General features: G+C 36.5%; 1 protein-coding gene across 2 annotated transcripts in view; it reads right to left on the bottom strand.

Moving 5' to 3' along the window:
• LOC138318911 (rap guanine nucleotide exchange factor 4-like) overlaps nt 1-21,622 on the bottom strand; it is a 122,565-nt gene that overhangs the window by 53,482 nt on the left and 47,461 nt on the right. For both annotated transcript variants that reach the window (XM_069261725.1, XM_069261724.1), the window contains 5 exons: nt 17,133-17,221; nt 14,787-14,933; nt 14,265-14,322; nt 13,724-13,830; nt 9,434-9,662 (listed from right to left, as the gene is read on the bottom strand). In XM_069261725.1, coding sequence (XP_069117826.1) covers nt 9,434-9,662; nt 13,724-13,830; nt 14,265-14,322; nt 14,787-14,933; nt 17,133-17,221 — 630 coding nt within the window. The remainder of the gene's footprint in view (nt 1-9,433; nt 9,663-13,723; nt 13,831-14,264; nt 14,323-14,786; nt 14,934-17,132; nt 17,222-21,622) is intronic.

Genomic DNA, 21,622 nt, shown 5'->3' with positions numbered 1-21,622 from the left:
GCTTTAGTCTCTCATGTACATGGTCAAATGGCAAAATTCCCATAAAATCCAATATTTTGTCAACTAGGTATCTTTGAGTGACAATAGCTCAAAAACAAGCACACGGACATATGTTTTTTCTCCCATTTTCTTTTATGGTATGAACTCCTATTTCCAAAAATCTATATGAGAACAAAAGTTTAATACAAGAAAATTTTGACTTCTCAGAGGAGTACATCCTTAAAGTCTCTTAAAGTCCAAGTGCTTATAGTTCAAACTTATATTATAGTCAAACCTGTCTTATGTGATCATCCAATGGAAGTTCAGAAAAGGTCACATAAGACAAGTGGTCACTTATCAGGGTCAATAATGAAAATAATTATGGTTAATCGTAAAATGCTCCTTTGGGGACGCATAATTATGTCTTGATTTACATCAGAATAATCTAGGTAAAAGTGTCTAAAAGAAATAATATCAACTGGAAATATAATAAAGATGAATATAATTATGTACCAGAAGCATGATCAATCATAAATTGTTATAATTCATGCAATATCATGCTACTGAATCGGAGCTGTTTATATGGCAACAAATGCTGGACTCCATTTGGCTTCAGATTTCTTGGAGATCATTTTCAAGAAAACAAATTTATAATACCATCAAAAATGATGAAATATCAATACACAAGCTACTTATATTATTTAAATATCACATGCATTGGTGAAATGTTTGCAGACAGCTAAAAAAACATTATTATGAATGACTGCTAAAATTGTACATATGTGGCACATATGTTGGTCAATAGGTTATTTCCAGGGATTCTATCAAAGAATTTCACTGAGTTTCCAATGAAATAATTGGAAATCAAGTTCATATGCGTACATTTCAGATAATAAAGGATACAATAGCCACGTTGTATTCATCAGTCAGTCATAAAACATCACCTAATCAATCTCAATCTCTCCCACAGTTCATTGCGGTCCCCACATTCACCTCTGTCAACGGCTCACAGACTGACCGTCTGTTGACCTCACGTCACAGAATATTACGTCATGACGATTGTTCAATTCATTGCCCCCCACCCCTAACCCCCACCCCCTGTACATATGACGTCACAGTGATTGTTTTTGAAACAGCAGACATCGTATGCAAATCGTGACTATTTATTTACAAATAAATCTAGTGTATCTGCAAAAGAATCAGTTATTGGTTTGTTTAAAATTAATGATCAAATTATATTATGTCAGAAGTGACAGTCATTTACAGGAAAATGATACAAAAGGAAACTTACAATATGCATTAACAAGAGATCCCAGATGGATCTTGGCGCCCACCAAAGAATGATCTATATCTGACAAAGGAAAGATGGATCTTTTCTCTACTTTTTAAACTTTTTCAAACATACTACATATAAAATTTGAGACAGATCACTTCAGTACCTTTTGAGAAATAGCGGTAACAAACTTCAACTATCAAAATCCAAGATGACTCCTTGGCAGCCATCTTGTTGATCAATCGGTCCCAAATCACAATATGCACAACTAGGGCCCTAGGGGAACCTACATGTGAAATTTGAGAAAGATCCATTCAATACTTTCTGAGAAATAGCGATAACAAACTTTGAATAACAAAATCCAAGATGGCTGCCTGGCGGCCATCTTGTTAACCGATCGGTCCCAAATCTCAATATGCACAACTAGGGCCCTAGGGGAACCTACATATGAATTTTGAAACAGATCCCTTCAGTACTTTCTGAGAAATAGCGATAACAAACTTTGAATAACAAAATCCAAGATGGCTGCCTGGCGGCCATCTTGTTAACCGATCGGTCCCAAATCTCAATATGCACAATTAGGGCCCTAGGGGAACCTACATATGAATTTTGAAACAGATCCCTTCAGTACTTTCTGAGAAATAGCGATAACAAACTTTGAATAACAAAATCCAAGATGGCTGCCTGGCGGCCATCTTGTTAACCGATCGGTCCCAAAATTCAATATGCACAACTAGGTCCCTAGGGGAACCTACATATGAAATTTGAGACAGATCCCTTCAGTACTATCTGAGAAATAGCCATAACAAACACTAACTATCGAAATCCAAGATGGCGACCTGGCAGCCATCTTGTTCACCAATTGGTCCAAAAATGCAATGTGCACAACAAGGGCCCTAGGGGAACCTACATATTAAATTTGAGAAAGATCTCTTCAGCACTTTTGAGAAATGGGGATATCAAACCTAAACTATCAAAATCCAAGATGGCCGCCTGGCGGCCATCTTGTTTTTCCTATCAGACTCAAAATCTGTATGACACAAATAGGGACCAAGGGTATCCTCCATGTGAAGTTTGAACAAAATCCCTTCGGTAGTTCTCAAGAAATATCGATAACAAACTTCAACTGCCAAAATCAAAGATGGCTGCCTGGCGGCCATCTTATTTTTCCGATCAGCCTCAAAATCTGTATGGCACAACTAGGGACCAAGGGTAACCTCCATGTGAAGATTGAACAAAATCCCTTCAGTAGTTCTCAAGAAATATCGATAACAAACTTCAACTGCCAAAATCAAAGATGGCTGCCTGGCGGCCATCTTGTTTTCCCGATCAGCCTCATAATCTGTATGGCACAACTAGGGACCAAGGGTAACCTCCATGTGAAGTTTGAACAAAATCCCTTCAGTAGTTTTTAAGAAATAGTGAGAAATTTTGCTGGGCCGTTTACAAAGGTGAAATTGTGGGGAACGCAATGCACCCTGGGAGAGATTGAATCAATCTCTGTAGAGACTTTGCTCAATGCAGTAAAACTCTTGTTGACTAAGCTTGGCGTAATGCATTGTATCAAGCGTCTGATTGACTAAAACACTATTCACAACAGTCACACAAAATCTCGCAAGATTTCATTCCAAAACTTCTTATTTCAGTTTCAAAATAGTCGCTTGAGACAGGTTATGAACATGTTATGGTGTGAATTTTTATGATTGTTAGTCGCGTTAGGCAGGTGGTTGTTGAATACAGGTTTGACTATATACTGTATTCGACCTAAACATGGCCCTATCCCTGTAAGCATTCCCTCCCCCTTTATGTCACCTAAGTTTGGAAGTACTGTCAGGTTTGGCTATTAGACATTTCCACCAACTGAGCGGATGTGAGAATGAGCTGTGAATGTGAACTCTGACGGGGGTCATCTCAAAATGTTATTTGTTATTCTTATGCATTTAAAAGTATATTATGTAATGTTGTTGTTCGAACTTAAAAGCGCGCTTAGCTCAGTCGGTTAGCCAGCCGTTCAGTGACACGAGGGTCCCTAGTTCGAAGCACAGCTTGTGGGGACGATAAATACTTTTTTTATATAATACATTTTAACAAAATGAATATAAAACAGATAACCGATTTATTTTATTAAGGACAACGCACAATTTGGACTTGTCACACTACAATATACATATAAAAGTATGGACACCTTTTATTGGTTAGTTAGCGATCTTGTGTCCAATGTACAGTGAGTAATTCAGGCAAGGGACTGATAGAATAGATCACACTCTTTGGGGCGACACAGAAAAATCTAATCATCCCGGGGGGGGGGGGGGGGGGGGGGGGGTGGTAAGATAATCGTAAGTTGTCAAACACGAGGCTGTACACCGAGTGCTTTGCAGAGTTGAGGTTTCCTGTCGTAGGCTAGTCCGCTAAAAATGCCTATATTATTAGGCTTTTTTAATTTTTTTATTTTTTTTGCCTAATATATATTTATTATATATATATTAGGCAAAAAAGAAAAAAAAAAAAATAACAAGAGGCCCATGGGCCTTAACGGTCACCTGAGTTAGAATATATAATGAAACAAATAATGAAACAAATTAAAGACATATAAACACTATATGCTGGGCCTTGAAGTTGGTCAGTGATTTATAAATTTGACTTTTTAGACTATGAAGAGTATTTGCTTCCATCAAACCTGTGAACTTCAAGGTATTTTTTGAAATTTTAATCAATTTGACCCTGTTTGGTCCTGCCCCTCTGGTCCCCCAGGGGGTCATCGTGGGCGGATATGGATGTTAAAATGCTATATCTTAGGCTTATAATTCTAATCAAGTTTGACTAATTTCCTACGAAAATTGGGCAAATAATGTTCACAAATATGTTTTTCCTATATAAACTATAGTAAACTTGAGCCCTCCCCAGGGGGAACGTGAGACCCCAAGGTCATATAATTCACAATTTTTATAAAACACCTGAAGACCTTTCTATCCATAATTATTTGATTCTACTATATCCACAATTTTAGAAGATTTTTGAAGTTTTAGCCTATTTGACCCTTTTTTAGTCCCGTCCCTCTGCCCCCAGGGGGTCGGCCAGGACCAATGTGGATATGATATTAAAATGCTATCTCAGGCTAATAATTCTAACCAAGTTTGACTCATTTCCTATGAAAATTGAGCAAAATATGCTCATTAATGTGTTTTTCCTATATAAACTATAGTAAACTTGACCCCCTCCCCAAGGGGAAACAGGAGACCCCAGGGTCATATAATTTACAATTTTTATAAAGAAACTTTAAGACCTTTTCATCTATAAAGTGTATTTGATTATGCCATTTCCAGACTTTTAAAAGAATATTTTTGAAGTTTTAGCCTATTTGACCCTTTTTTAGTCCCGCCCCTCTGCCCCCAGGGGGTCGGCCAGGACCAATGTGGATATGATATTAAAATGCTATCTCAGGCTAATAATTCTAACCAAGTTTGACTCATTTCCTATGAAAATTGAGCAAAATATGCTCATTAATGTGTTTTTCCTATATAAACTATAGTAAACTTGACCCCCTCCCCAAGGGGAAACAGGAGACCCCAGGGTCATATAATTTACAATTTTTATAAAGAAACTTTAAGACCTTTTCATCTATAAAGTGTATTTGATTATACCATTTCCAGACTTTTAAAAGAATATTTTTGAAGTTTTAGCCTATTTGACCCTTTTTTAGTCCCGCCCCTCTGCCCCCAGGGGGTCGGCCAGGACCAATGTGGATATGATATTAAAATGCTATCTCAGGCTAATAATTCTAACCAAGTTTGACTCATTTCCTATGAAAATTGAGCAAAATATGCTCATTAATGTGTTTTTCCTATATAAACTATAGTAAACTTGACCCCCTCCCCAGGAGGAAACGTGAGACCCCAGGGTCATATAATTCACAATTTTTGTAAAGGACCTTAAGACCATTCTATTTATGAAAAGTATTTGATTCTACCATTTCCAGAATTTCAGAAGAAGATTTTTGAAGTTTTAGCCTATTTGACCCCTTTTGACCCCGCCCCTAAGGCCCCTGGGGGTCAGTCATAGAAAATTTGTTAATAGGATTAAATGGCCATCTCATACTGATAATTCTGACAACATTTGACTCATTTCCTATTACAAATGACCAAATAATGCGCAAAAATGTGTTTTCTCAATATAAAGTATAGTAAACTTAACCCCCTCCCTAGGGGGAAACTAGAGACCCCAGGGTCATATAATTCACAATTTTTGTAAAGGACCTTAAGACCTTTCTATCTATGAAGAGTATTTGATTCTACCACATCTGTGAGTAGAGAAGAAGATTTTTGAAATTTTACTCAATTTTACCCCTTTTGGCCCCTCCCACAGCCCCCTGGGGGGTGGGGACCATATAATTCACAATTTTGATTGGCCTTATGCCTTAGAAGGTTTGTGCAAAATTTCATTGAAATTGCTTCAGCAGTTTTGGAGAAGAAGTCGAAAATGTAAATTGTTTACGGACATACGACGGACGACGCACGACACACGACGCACGACGCACGACGACGGACAAAAGGCGATTAGAATAGGTCACTTGAGACTTCGTCTCAGGTGACCTAAAAAAGCCTAATAATATAGGCAGGTTTAGCGGACTAGTCGTAGGCCTACACAAATGAGGGTGAAAGATACTTTTTCTCTTACCTTGTGCGCCACGTCGTTGTCTCTAATAGGAACGGGTCAGCAATGCAAGTACTGATGATACTCATAATTTTTTTGTTATCCCAGGACGAGATAGATAAATCGATAAAATTAATATCATATTAATAAAAAAGAAAATCCCAGCCGAGGCGTTAGCTGATCACTTACAGGTAATAGATTTTATTAATCTTTCCTTTAGCAACCATGGAATATCCTTGAATGATTTAATTTCATTTGTTACGCTCATTTCTATTGCTTAGATCTTTGAGGTTATTTTTCCATAGACCGAGAGAGTATAAAAATTGTTTCGCGGGAAATTTTAAAAGCGGCAGTCATTAGCCAAATTGAATTATTGGATAAGATATCACTGCGCCACATCTCAATTTGTTTTACTGTAAAAGTAAGTAAATTCACGGAAATTTATGCCTACAGATTGAAATATCCTCCATTGCTGAGATATGCGCTGCTCCCTGCTGTACGGCGACAATTTCTCTTCAATTTATTGACACAGAAGTCAAAAATAAAAGTTGAAGTATGATTGATTTTCTTTTTTTACGTAAGCTACACATACGTATGTTTTTTCTTAAATTTAATTTGTATTACATCTACTGACTGCCCTAGATTGATTCATGCATTGTGTAAGTAAACGACCAATCCGTATGTTTTTTCTTAAATTTAATTTGTAATTCATCTACTGACTGCCGTAGATTGATTTGTAAATTGTGTAAGTAAACGAACCAATTAACTAACGTGGCCCTATAATATTATTACACTATAACGTATAAATTTACATTGATGATTTTTCAATAGATGTAAAGCGTATTAGTTTTAACAATTGAAATGAGGTTGGGATAGCACATATCAAACTTTATATTACATGATTAACTTTTGAGACGACCCCCGTCAGAGTTCACATTCACAGCTCATTCTCTCATTCGCTCAGTTGGTGGAAATGTCTATTACTATTGCTAGTATAGCTAGAATACTAACAAGTCCAAACAAGAGGCCTATTGGCCTTAACAGTCACCTGATATTTAATACAATTAGTAATGTAATTTACTAGCCAACTGATGTCTTTTGTTCAACGAAATATGAAAATATATTTAATAGGTCTACATACAAAGTTTCATTAAGCTTGGTGCATATTTACTCACATTACTGTGTTCACAAGGTTCAATAATTATCATTGCAAAGGGCAAAATTTCCGTAAGTTACAATTGAATAAAGCTGTTCTTCAAACTCCTCTGAGATCTTTCTGATGTTACTCTACATACAAAGTTTCATTAAGCTTGGTGCATAAGTTACCATGTTAACAAGATTCAATAATTATAATTGCAAAGGACAATAACTCTGTAAGTTACAATCTAATCAGGTAGATTTTTCGAACTTCTCAAAGATCTTTCCAATTTTAGTTGAAATACAAAGTTTCATGAAGCTGAGTGCATATTTATTCAAGTTATCGTATTCATGTTATTGTGTTCACAAGGTTCAATAATTATTATTGCAAAAGGCAATGACTCCATAAGTTATGATCAAATCAGGTCAATCTTTAAACATATCTAAGATCTATCCAATGTTAATAATAATAGTCTACATACAAAGTTTCAATAAGCTTGGCTTATATTTACTCCAGTTATCGCCTTCACAGGGCCCAAAAATAATTATTAGTGCAAAGGGCAAAAACTCAATAAATTACTGTCGAATCAAGCTGATTTTCAAGCTCTTCCCAGATCTTTCCTATGTTAATCTACAAACAAAGATTCATTAACCTCTGTTTATATTTATTCAACATATCGTGTGCACAAGGTACAATAATAATTACTAGTGCAAAGGGCAATAACTCCGTAAATTACTCTCGAATCAAGCTGATTTTGGAATGTGTCCCAGATATTTCCATTGATAGTCTACACACGAAGTTTTCTTTAAGCTCTGTTCATATTTATTACTAAAGTTGTCATGTTCACAAGGTCCAATAGTAATTATTAGTGCAAAGGGCAATAACTCTGCAAATTACCGTTGAATCAAACTGATTATCGAACTCGTCCCAGATTATTCCAATGTTAGTCTGCACACAAATTTCCATTAAGCTCGGTTTATATTTACTAAAAGTTATTACGTTCACAAGGTCCAATAATAATCATTAGTGTAAAGGGCAGTTACTCCTTAAATTAATGTTGAATCAAGCTGATTTTTTAACTTGTCCAAGATCTTATCAATGTTAGTCTACATACAAAGTTTCATTAAGTTCAGTTTATATTTATTCAATTTAACGCGTTCACAAGGAAATGTTAACAGACATCGCACGAAGGACGACAGAAGACGGACGATGCACGATAGACGAAGACGGACAAAAGACTATCACAACAGGACACAATGACCTATGGTCAGGTGACCGAAAAACTATAAATCAGTGATCTTGGCCTACCATGTTATAAGAACCTGTTTGATTCTAAGCAATAGTTTAGTAACGGAAGAGGAATATAAATCAAAAGATGATAAAAATTTCCCAAAATGTTTGACATAATGACCTTGTACCCTGACTCAATATCCTTGACATATTGTCATTTAACTTCACTTATGAAGTCATAAAAACAAGAGTTCTAGAAGACTTGTATTGCTCATTGTTAAAGCCAAACAAAGCAATGTTTATAGTATTATGGTAATCTTCTTAAACAAAACTAAAACTGTCGCCAGAGTGGGCGACTAATACCCCCTGCTGCACAAATTTAGTAATTACTCCATTAATAGGGGACATTGCGGTCATTAGGAGTTGGAGATACAAATCTCGCACACATACAAATCTCACACACATAAAAATCTCACACATATACAAATCATCACACACATACAAATCATCACACACATACAAATCTCACACACACAAATCATCACACACATGCAAATCTCACATATACAAATTTCACATACAAATCTCACACACATACAAATCTCACACACATACAAATCTCACACATACAAATCTCACACACATACAAATCTCACACACATACAAATCTCACACACATACAAATTACCACACACACACATATCTCACACATACAAATCTCAAACACAACCAAATTTCACACATACAAATCTCACACACTTACAAATCATCACACACATACAAATCATCACACACATACAAATCATCACACACACACACATATCTCACACATACAAATCATCAAACACATACAAATCTCACACACACTAAAACAATACAAGTGCCAAATATAATAACAGAAAAGCATTGCAATCAAAAACACCTGATTCTCACAGAAACTTCTCAGACTTACATCACACTCTCATCAAAACACAGTACTCTAGCTATTACATCTCCCTCTAAAACATCATTTTTCTCATTCTCGATACTCCAGGAGTTCCGATCACTTACAATCTCTAAAATAACCCCATATTGTCAACATATCAGCAACAAACTGAATATCTGAAGCCATATAAATTTTGGTCTTCAAGGTTACGTAAAGTACAAAAGTTCAGTATATTTACCATGTACAATAATGCCATCCTCTAGCAGTGCCTGCCACATCCCCACTGCCTGGTTCCGCGAGTGGACCAGCGGACCCTGCTGTAACAACCAATCCACCATCTCACTTCCCACCATGCATCTGCGGTAAGTTCGTAAATGATACTTCCTGTCTCTTATCATATGAGCAGCTCGACACATGAGAATTGTACGCAAGACATGACCAGCTCGGGACAGCTTCACTGATGGGATCTGTAGTTAAAGAAATAAGAAACTAGAAATCTGTAAATCTTCATTCCCAAATCCTGAATAAAAACTTTAACAACAGTTTTGTAGAACAGAGCAATATGTATTTGTCACATATTAATACAGTCCAATCTGTATGAAGAGACAAACCAAGGGAAATTGAAAAGCGGTCACTTAATAGAGAGTGGTCTCTTAATAGAGAATGGTCACTTAATAGAGAGTGGTCTCTTAATAGAGAGTGGTCTCTTAATAGAGAGTGGTCACTTAATAGAGAGTGGTCACTTAATAGAGAGTGGTCTCTTAATAGAGAGTGGTCACTTAATAGAGAGTGGTCTCTTAATAGAGAGTGGTCACTTAATAGAGAGTGGTCACTTAATAGAGAGTGGTCACTTAATAGAGAGTGGTCACTTAATAGAGAATGGTCACTTAATAGAGAGTGGTCACTTAATAGAGAGTGGTCACTTAATAGAGAGTGGTCTCTTAATAGAGAGTGGTCTCTTAATAGAGAGTGGTCACTTAATAGAGAGTGGTCTCTTAATAGAGAGTGGTCACTTAATAGAGAGTGGTCACTTAATAGAGAGTGGTCACTTAATAGAGAGTGGTCACTTAATAGAGAGTGGTCACTTAATAGAGAGTGGTCACTTAATAGAGAGTGGTCACTTAATAGAGAGTGGTCACTTAATAGAGAGTGGTCACTTAATAGAGAGTGGTCACTTAATAGAGAGTGGTCACTTAATAGAGAGTGGTCACTTAATAGAGAGTGGTCACTTAATAGAGAGTGGTCACTTAATAGAGAGTGGTCTCTTAATAGAGAGTGGTCTCTTAATAGAGAGTGGTCTCTTAATAGAGAGTGGTCACTTAATAGAGAGTGGTCTCTTAATAGAGAGTGGTCACTTAATAGAGAGTGGTCTCTTAATAGAGAGTGGTCACTTAATAGAGAGTGGTCTCTTAATAGAGAGTGGTCTCTTAATAGAGAATGGTCACTTAATAGAGAGTGGTCTCTTAATAGAGAGTGGTCTCTTAATAGAGAGTGGTCACTTAATAGAGAGTGGTCACTTAATAGAGAGTGGTCTCTTAATAGAGAGTGGTCTCTTAATAGAGAGTGGTCTCTTAATAGAGAGTGGTCTCTTAATAGAGAATAGAGAGTGGTCTCTTAATAGAGAGTAGTCACTTAATAGAGTGGTCTCTTAATAGAGAGTGGTCTCTTAATAGAGAGTGGTCTCTTAATAGAGAGTGGTCTCTTAATAGAGAGTGGTCTCTTAATAGAGAGTGGTCACTTAATAGAGAGTGGTCTCTTAATAGAGAGTGGTCTCTTAATAGAGAGTGGTCTCTTAATAGAGAGTGGTCACTTAATAGAGAGTGGTCACTTAATAGAGAGTGGTCTCTTAATAGAGAGTGGTCACTTAATAGAGAGTGGTCTCTTAATAGAGAGTGGTCACTTAATAGAGAGTGGTCACTTAATAGAGAGTGGTCACTTAATAGAGAGTGGTCACTTAATAGAGAGTGGTCACTTAATAGAGAGTGGTCACTTAATAGAGAGTGGTCACTTAATAGAGAGTGGTCACTTAATAGAGAGTGGTCACTTAATAGAGAGTGGTCACTTAATAGAGAGTGGTCACTTAATAGAGAGTGGTCACTTAATAGAGAGTGGTCACTTAATAGAGAGTGGTCACTTAATAGAGAGTGGTCACTTAATAGAGAGTGGTCACTTAATAGAGAGTGGTCACTTAATAGAGAGTGGTCACTTAATAGAGAGTGGTCACTTAATAGAGAGTGGTCACTTAATAGAGAGTGGTCACTTAATAGAGAGTGGTCACTTAATAGAGAGTGGTCACTTAATAGAGAGTGGTCACTTAATAGAGAGTGGTCACTTAATAGAGAGTGGTCTCTTAATAGAGAGTGGTCTCTTAATAGAGAGTGGTCTCTTAATAGAGAGTGGTCACTTAATAGAGAGTGGTCACTTAATAGGAGTGGTCACTTAATAGAGAGTGGTCACTTAATAGAGAGTGGTCACTTAATAGAGAGTGGTCACTTAATAGAGAGTGGTCATCTTAATAGAGAGTGGTCACTTAATAGAGAGTGGTCTCTTAATAGAGAGTGGTCACTTAATAGAGAGTGGTCACTTAATAGAGAGTGGTCACTTAATAGAGAGTGGTCACTTAATAGAGAGTGGTCACTTAATAGAGAGTGGTCTCTTAATAGAGAGTGGTCACTTAATAGAGAGTGGTCACTTAATAGAGAGTGGTCACTTAATAGAGAGTGGTCACTTAATAGAGAGTGGTCACTTAATAGAGAGTGGTCACTTAATAGAGAGTGGTCACTTAATAGAGAGTGGTCACTTAATAGAGAGTGGTCACTTAATAGAGAGTGGTCTCTTAATAGAGAGTGGTCTCTTAATAGAGAGTGGTCACTTAATAGAGAGTGGTCTTAAAGATGGTCACTTAATAGAGAGTGGTCACTTAATAGAGAGTGGTCACTTAATAGAGAGTGGTCACTTAATAGAGAGTGGTCACTTAATAGAGAGTGGTCACTTAATAGAGAGTGGTCACTTAATAGAGAGTGGTCTCTTAATAGAGAGTGGTCACTTAATAGAGAGTGGTCTCTTAATAGAGAGTGGTCACTTAATAGAGAGTGGTCTCTTAATAGAGAGTGGTCACTTAATAAAGAGTGGTCTCTTAATAGAGAGTGGTCTCTTAAATAGAGAGTGGTCACTTAATAGAGAGTGGTCACTTAATAGAGAGTGGTCACTTAATAGAGAGTGGTCACTTAATAGAGAGTGGTCTCTTAATAGAGAGTGGTCACTTAATAGAGAGTGGTCACTTAATAGAGAGTGGTCTCTTAATAGAGAGTGGTCACTTAATAGAGAGTGGTCACTTAATAGAGAGTGGTCTCTTAATAGAGAGTGGTCACTTAATAGAGAGTGGTCTCTTAATAGAATAACTCCTACTGATCAGAATTGAGATGACCAGTCACCAATGTTTTACTATGGATGTCTTTCACATGTGTTCTAACTTCTAGAATAAATAAAAATATTATAGAATTAAACAGTGTTTTTTTTATATTGTTTTAATTTATTTTAATTCAATTTTATTTTGAATTAACATTAAACTCTGTTATATAAATTAAAGATAGGTGTGTACATTCAGAACTCCTCCAATTATTATGTTTGTATATGGCAAACACTGGAATGGGGGTCATTTTGGAAATTTTCTGGTCGCCACATGCAGATTTCGGCATCTGCAGGGAAAGAAAAATGTGTTCACTGTTCCCTTAAAAGAAATTGTTTGTTAATGGAGTTAAAATATAGAGGAAAAACGCTTGGGGGGGTCTACTGTGTTCACTAATAGACACAATAGACCTGCACAAACATTATCAGATATTAGGTGGTACATGAATAGACACAATAGACCTGCACAAACATTTATCAGATATTAGGTGGTACATGAATAGACACAATAGACCTGCACAAATACACAAACATTATCAGATATTAGGTGGTACATGAATAGACACAATAGACCTGCACAAATACACAAACATTATCAGATATTAGGTGGTACATGAATAGACACAATAGACCTGCACAAATACACAAACATTATCAGATATTAGGTGGTACATGAATAGACACAATAGACCTGCACAAACATTATCAGATATTAGGTGGTACATGAATAGACACAATAGACCTGCACAAACATTATCAGATATTAGGTGGTACATGAATTAGTCCCATTTGATAAGATTGGGTAGAAGTGGATGCAAGCCACGCAGGGGACTATGTAGAAACATATTTTCTATCTTTAGTAACTGTGACCCTGACCTTTGGCACATGTATCTGAAATAAATCCTAAACAAGCACTTTTGGTAAGGATGACCTGCTTGAAGTTTGACCAGACCTTTGTTCATTTAATTAACATATGGAACATATTTTTTTATTTTTAATAACATTGACCTTTTACACCAGAGCTTAAAAAGCAATGTCAAATACTTTACAAAACAAGGAATCAAAGACGATGATAAATGATAACAAACGATAAGGAGTAATTGACAAATTATCAAATTACCATGGAGATGGGTGCTGCAGGGTTTGGTGGGGTATCCTCTACAGTGTTGTGGGACTGACTTCCTCTTCGTAACTTTGATGTCTGGTCAAACCGAGACTGGGTACCGCCTATAAAAAATCAACAGGATGAAAAAAGTACAATACATTTTTTTCTGATTGTTAGCATTTATTTCATTTCTTGTTTTTGCCTTTAATGCTTACAAACTTATAAACGTAAAACCAAGTAATCTAAAAAGACATAGATCTCCATATATAAACAGTCTGTAAAATACATGATATTTTGAATTTATAGAAATGGTAGATTTAATGTCAATATACAACTTTCTTCACTTATTAATCAAACATCAAAACTTATTTTTAGATTTTGATTTACATAATTTAACTAGAAAATGTACTATGCATTATATCAGTGGAAAATCTTAGCATATTGAAATTTAACATCTGGACACCACTCAGTATGTCTAAAAGGCTGACCTGGTTATCTCCCTTATATCTAGCTAACAGACACACCAATGTGTGTATACCAGGTTAACTATACTTACCCTGAGCAGTTAGAGAACCAAGTGATGTTAGAACACTTTCCAGGAGTTTCTTATTTCTCTGAAATAGAGATCGGATGATATACAAATCAGGGTTTTAATGAAAGATAATAGAGATTATTTAAATTAACAAATATTCCAGGAATGGGGAACAAAATGTGAGCAGGGATAATCTTTTTGAGCAGTATTTCATAAAATCAAATAAATCATCCTAATGTAACAGTATCAAGACTGGCCGACAGGATAGATGCAGCAAGTAGTTTCCTGGTGTCTTAGGAAATATTAAAATTGGTGGAATATATAATGGATTTACACTATAGGCACTCAGCCATTTAGATCAAAAGCATGGGTCACTTACAGTTTTAGCTTCAACTGATTGTAAAGCTTATGCTAAACTTGGGTCTTCAATTTAGCGAGATTATCTGTAAGTTTTCGTTTTTCTTATCTATTATATATTCCATCAATTTTAATATTTCCTAAGATTAGGAACATCTCTGCTGCATCATACACATGTAGCTGACCCACCTCCCACAGTATTTTGAAGTCTCGTTGTTCCACCCGAATAAGTTCTGTGAACTCCCTCGTCATGACGGTGGCTTGGTGAGGTTTACTGTGTAGTATAGATTCTCCAAATGATGTCCCCATACCCAGGGTACAAATTACCACTGCATCCTGTATACAGCAAGAAAGCATATGTACTGGAAACAAACACTGCATTAACTAGTAAAGACTAAAAGTATTTTACCTGGGTTTGTCAGGTGCACAGGGATATCTCAACCCAAGTGAAATATTTTGGCTTGAGACTTGCTGTCTACTTGACACATTCCTGTATGATTTTTTTTCTCCTATACTTAAAAGAAAAATATATTTCAGTTGCTTTCCAACTTTTTCATTGCGCCATTTTCACAGGAACATTGTTATGTGACCAAATTGATTATGTCATCGACAATATACACTGCAGTTATGCCACATGATGACATCACATAATTATCACATTAATTAGAAGTAGTTTTGGGCGATTATGTGATAACAATTACACAGGTAATTATTATATCTACGTTATTTACCGACATCTTATTCATGTTTAAAGTTTAAAAATTTGAATTTCTTTTTCTCTATTTAAGGATTAGCTTGAACAAGAACTGTAGCCAGATGTCAGACTAATATCCCCCACTTGGACTGACTAGGATGTAGTTGGTAATAACTCCATAAATAGGGGACATTGCAGAACTCTATACAGTTTACTCAACTCCCCTTTATGTTTGGGCACAGGTATGACCTTACCTTACACATGTATGACATTACCTTACACAGGTATGACATTACCTTACACAGGTATGACCTTACCTTACACATGTATGACTTTACCTTACACAGGTATGACATTACCTTACACAGGTATGACCTTACCTTACACAGGTATGACCTTACCTTACACAGGTATGACCTTACCTTACACATGTATGACATTACCTTACAAATGTATGACATTACCTTACACAGGTATGACATTACCTTACACAGGTATGACCTTACCTTACACAGGTATGACTTAACTTCACACAGGTATGACCTTACCTTACACAGGTATGACCTTACCTTACACAGGTATGACCTTACCTTACACAGGTATGACCTTACCTTACACAGGTATGACCTTACCTTACACAGGTATGACATTACCTTACACAGGTATGACATTACCTTACACAGGTATGACATTACCTTACACAGGTATGACCTTACCTTACACAGGTATGACCTTACCTTACACAGGTATGACCTTACCTTACACAGGTATGACCTTACCTTACACAGGTATGACCTTACCTTACACATGTATGACATTACCTTACAAATGTATGACATTACCTTACACAGGTATGACATTACCTTACACAGGTATGACCTTACCTTACACAGGTATGACTTAACTTCACACAGGTATGACCTTACCTTACACAGGTATGACCTTACCTTACACAGGTATGACCTTACCTTACACAGGTATGACCTTACCTTACACAGGTATGACATTACCTTACACAGGTATGACATTACCTTACACAGGTATGACATTACCTTACACAGGTATGGCATTACCTTACACATGTATGACATTACCTTATACAGGTATGACAGTACCTTACACAGGTATGGCATTACCTTACACATGTATGACATTACCTTATACATGTATGACAATACCTTACATAGGTATGACATTACCTTACACATGTAAGACCTAATCTTATAAATGTATGACAATACCTTAACACAAGTATGACCTTACCTTATACAGGTATGACCTTACCTTATACAGGTATGACCTTACCTTACACAGGTATGACCTTTTCTTACACTGGTATGACTTAACTTCACACAGGTATGACCTTACCTTACACAGATATGACCTTATCTTACACAGGTATGACTTAACTTCACACAGGTATGACCTTACAAAGGTATGACCTTACCTTACACAGGTATGGCATAACCTTATACAGGTATGACCTTACCTTACGCAGGTATGACCTTACCTTATACAGTTATGACCTTACCTTATACAGGTATGACCTTACCTTATACAGGTATGACCTTACCTTACACAGGTATGACCTTTTCTTACACAGGTATGACTTAACTTCACACAGGTATGACCTTACAAAGGTATGACCTTACCTTACACAGGTATGTCATAACCTTATACAGGTATGACCTTACCTTACACAGGTATGACCTTACCTTATACAGGTATGACCTTACCTTATACAGGTATGACCTTACCTTATACAGGTATGACCTTACCTTACACAGGTATGACCTTTTCTTACACAGGTATGACTTAACTTCACACAGGTATGACCTTACCTTAATGTTAGTGGTCTCCGACACCTGTACTTCTAAACAGCCAGACAGAACAGTATACCAGTTGGTGCCAACATCTCCTTGCCTGAACACTAACAAACACAAACAAAATAGAAGAATGGATTAGGACTTGCATCTGTTCAACATCAAAAAGACTTTATTTTTCCCACTGCTTTGGAAAATAAGTGACAAATCAAGATTAGCATAAAAATTATGCAGCTTTCTGAAGCAAATGAATATAAATTTAAACCCTTCTCTGACTAAGCTTGACCAAAAATTTTTGATAAATTTCAAGTTGCTTTGATTTAGAGAAATTAAAGACTTGAATTAGAAACAAAATACCCAGGGACCTTAGCGACCACCTTCGTTCTGATACAGAATGCCTAATACTGTAGTTCTGATACAGAATGCCTAATACTGTAGTTCTGATACAGAATGCCTAATACTGTAGTTCTGATACAGAATGCCTAATACTGTAGTTCTGATACAGAATGCCTAATACTGTAGTTCTGATACAGAATGCCTAATACTGTAGTTCTGATACAGAATGCCTAATACTGTAGTTCTGATACAGAATGCCTAATACTGTAGTTCTGATACAGAATGCCTAATACTGTAGTTCTGATACAGAATGCCTAATGCTGTAGTTCTGATACAGAATGCCTAATACTGTAGTTCTGATACAGAATGCCTAATGCTGTAGTTCTGATACAGAATGCCTAATACTGTAGTTCTGATACAGAATGCCTAATACTGTAGTTCTGATACAGAATGCCTAATGCTGTAGTTCTGATACAGAATGCCTAATACTGTAGTTCTGATACAGAATGCCTAATACTGTAGTTCTGAACAAATTTTACCTATTTCCTGAGAAAACTTACAAAATTAACAACGCAAAAAAATTTTCCTACAAAGGGAAAATTTTGAGCAAGGGCCATGAAATTCACAGGTAAAGTACTTCAATACCCTTAGATCTATTAAGATCATTTGTCACATATGTGATTAAAGAGAAGATTTTTGAAGTTTTAGTCAACCTTTCGTCAGCTCCAACAGCCCCCTGGGGGTGGGACCATATAATTTACAATTTTATACAAGAGGCCCATGGGCCTAAACAGTCACCTGAGTTTGGATACTGAATGAAATAAAGACATTTGAACACTATATATTGGCCCATCAGGCCTTTAAAGTTAGTAGTGATTTTATAAATTTGACCTATCATTAAATCTTTGTTTGGTTCCATCAAATCTGTGAATTCAGAAGATGATTTTTTGAAGTTTTAGTCATATTGACATTGTTTGGGCCACCCCTCTGGTCCCTGGGGGTCAGCGAGGATCGGTATGGATATGTTAAAATGCTATATCTCAGGCTAATAATTCAAACAAAGTTTGACTCATTTCCTACAAAAATTGGACAAATAATGCTCATATAAAAGTGTTTATTTCAATATAAACTAAAGTAAATGAGACCCCCTCCCCTGGGGGAAATCTGATAACCCCCAGGCCATGAAATTGAATTCAGAAGATTTTTGAAATTTTAGCCCTAATTTTGACCCCTTTTGGCTCCATACCTATGACCCCTAGGAGTCAGCCAGCAACAAAGTGGATAGGATGTTAAAATGATACCTCAGGCTAATAATTCTAACCAAAAGTGACTCATTTCCTATGAAAACTGAGCAAATAATGTTCATAAATGTGTTTTTCTTATATAAACTATAGTACAATTAACCCTTCCCCAGGAGGAAATGTGAGACCTTAGTGTTATATAATTTACAAGTTTTGTAAAGGACCTTGAGACCTTTCTAGCTATGAAGAGTACTCCCTTTGGCAGTTGGGGACCTATAATTCACAATTTTGATTGGCCTTTAGGGCTGGATCAATATATTGATACGTATCAGTTTTCAGCAGTGTATCGAATATCGATACTCAAACATGCTGTATATCGCTGTATCAATTTAACAATCCACCCTACTGTTTTCGTTATAGACATAGGAAATTTCAAACAAAATTTATTCTTAAGCATCATTCAAGTAACAGCATTTCAATCAAAATGAAGTTTTTAAAGCATCTGTGTCACCTAGATGGATTACAAAAGCCTTTTCATAACTAAGAATATGAATTGACAGAAATTATGTCTTATATTATCACAATATTCAAAACACAATGGTCAACTGAATTGGAAAAAGAGGTCCACTGTATCGTCAATATGTATCGTGTATTGTTTCAATGTATTGTCAATACGTATCGTATTGTTTTAGACCTTCCAATACCAAGCCCTATTGGCCTTATGCCTCAAAAGGTTAGTGGAAAATTTCATTAAAATTGCCAATCAGACAAAAGGTGATTAGAATAGGTCATTTGATCTAAAAATCTGATGGTCTCTTATCCTAGAATCTTATGTTTGATTTTGCTTTATAAAACGTCTTAGTGAGAACTGTCTGTACAAAGGGAGATAATCATTAAATGACTGCAAGTCTCTAAATATGTAAAGCATCATTTATTGATTTCACTCACAGCTTTTGATAGCTATAAGCTTTGTGAAGCATTACAAATTACATATATAGTATATACATGACAGGACTATCAGAATACCAGTATCACTCTCTAACTATTTAGTGTCTATACTCATAAATTTCAACATCAAGATATTTTAATTACCATTTCTATTACCACATTTGTCCTATATCTAGATAATATATAAATGCTCGGAATATACAGTAAACCTGTGTTGTCTGAATACTTATTGCCAGCCTATTTACATTTTGTATTGCCATATTATATAAATCCCACATTATAATGACAATAATATGCCGTTTCTAGACAGCATTAAAACAAAGCACAGTCCAACAGACATATGACAAGTCCTTTGGGACCAATCAGATTTCTTTATCCAATATTGGTTTTGAGTGTTAAGGATAGTGAATATTTCCTTTTTGTATTAGGCAAGGCTTTGCTGATGTGGTTTATTTTTGTTTCCTACTGACAGCCAGGTTTATTTAGAGATACGCCAGGTTTTAGTGGTGGTGGAAAACCATAGTACCCCAAGAACAAGAGATCCCAGAGGGATCTTGGCGCCCACCAAAGAATGATCTATGTCTGACAATGGAAAGAGGGATCTTTTCCCTGCTTTTCAAACATTTTAAAAAATACTACATATAAAATTTGACACAGACCGCTTCTGAGTACTTTCTGAGAAATAGCAGTAACAAACTTCAACGATGAAATCCAAGATGGCAGGCAGTTGGCCATCTTGTTGACCAATCAGTCCAAAAAGGTACTATGCACAACTGGGGCCCAAGGGGAACCTGCATATGGAATTTGAGAGAGATCCCTTCAGTACTTTCTGAGAAATAGCAGTAATTATCAAAATCCAAGATGGCAGACACTCAGCCATCTTGTTGACCGATCGGTCCCAAAATGCAATATGTACAACTAAGGTCCTAGGGGAACCTACAAATGAAATTTGAGAATGATCCCTTCAGTACTTTCTGAGAAATATCAATAACAAGCTTTAACTATCAAAATCAAGATGGCTGCCTGGCGCCCATCTTGTTGACCGATCATTCCCAAAACGCAATATGCACAACTAGGGCCCCAGAGGAACCTACATATGAAATTTGAGAATGATCCCTTTGGTACTTTCTGAGAAATAGCGATAAAAAACTTTAACTATCAAAATCCAAGATTGCTGCCTGGGGGCCATCTTGTTGACCGATCAGTCCCATAACGCAACATGCACAACTAGGGCCCCAGAGGAACCTACATATGAAATTTGAGAATGATCCCTTTGGTACTTTCTGAGAAATAGCGATAAATAACTTTAACTATCAAAATCAAAGATTGCTGCCTGGGGGCCATCTTGTTGACCGATCAGTCCCATAACGCAACATGCACAACTAGGGCCCAAGAGGAACCTACATATGAAATTTGAGAATGATTCCTTTCGTACTTTCTGAGAAATAGTGATAACAAACTTTAACTATCAAAATCCAAGATGGCTGCCTGGCGGCCATCTTGTTGACTGATCAGTCCCAAAACAAAATATGCACAACTAGGGCCCCAGAGGAACCTACATATGAAATTTGAGAATGATCCCTCCAGTACTTTCCGAGAAATAGCAATAACAAGAATTGTTAACGGACGGACGGACGGAAGGACGGACGATGGACCACGGACGGAAAGCGATTTGAATAGCCCACCACCTGATGATGGTGGGCTAAAAACCAACAACCTACATTCACTTCCAGGCCACTATTTCCAATTCTTGGCCTAGAGGAAGAAAGCCATATATACCGATAAGTAGAGTCTGAATTAAGGGTATCCTACTCAGCCAGACATACTGTATACTATACATTTCATCAAGGGAAGGACTGTAATGCTACTACAAGTATTACAATGTATCTTACAACTTTGAAATGACAAAGGAGAAGCAGCCAGTTATGTGATATTTAGTAAAAAGGGAATATATAAATCTTCAGCTGACCTCTGAGGTCACAA

This window comes from Argopecten irradians, chromosome 3 (genome assembly GCF_041381155.1).
Source record: "Argopecten irradians isolate NY chromosome 3, Ai_NY, whole genome shotgun sequence".
Taxonomy (NCBI): domain Eukaryota; kingdom Metazoa; phylum Mollusca; class Bivalvia; order Pectinida; family Pectinidae; genus Argopecten; species Argopecten irradians.
Note: the sequence above shows the minus strand (reverse complement) of the source record. Positions and strands in the feature narration are given on the sequence as shown.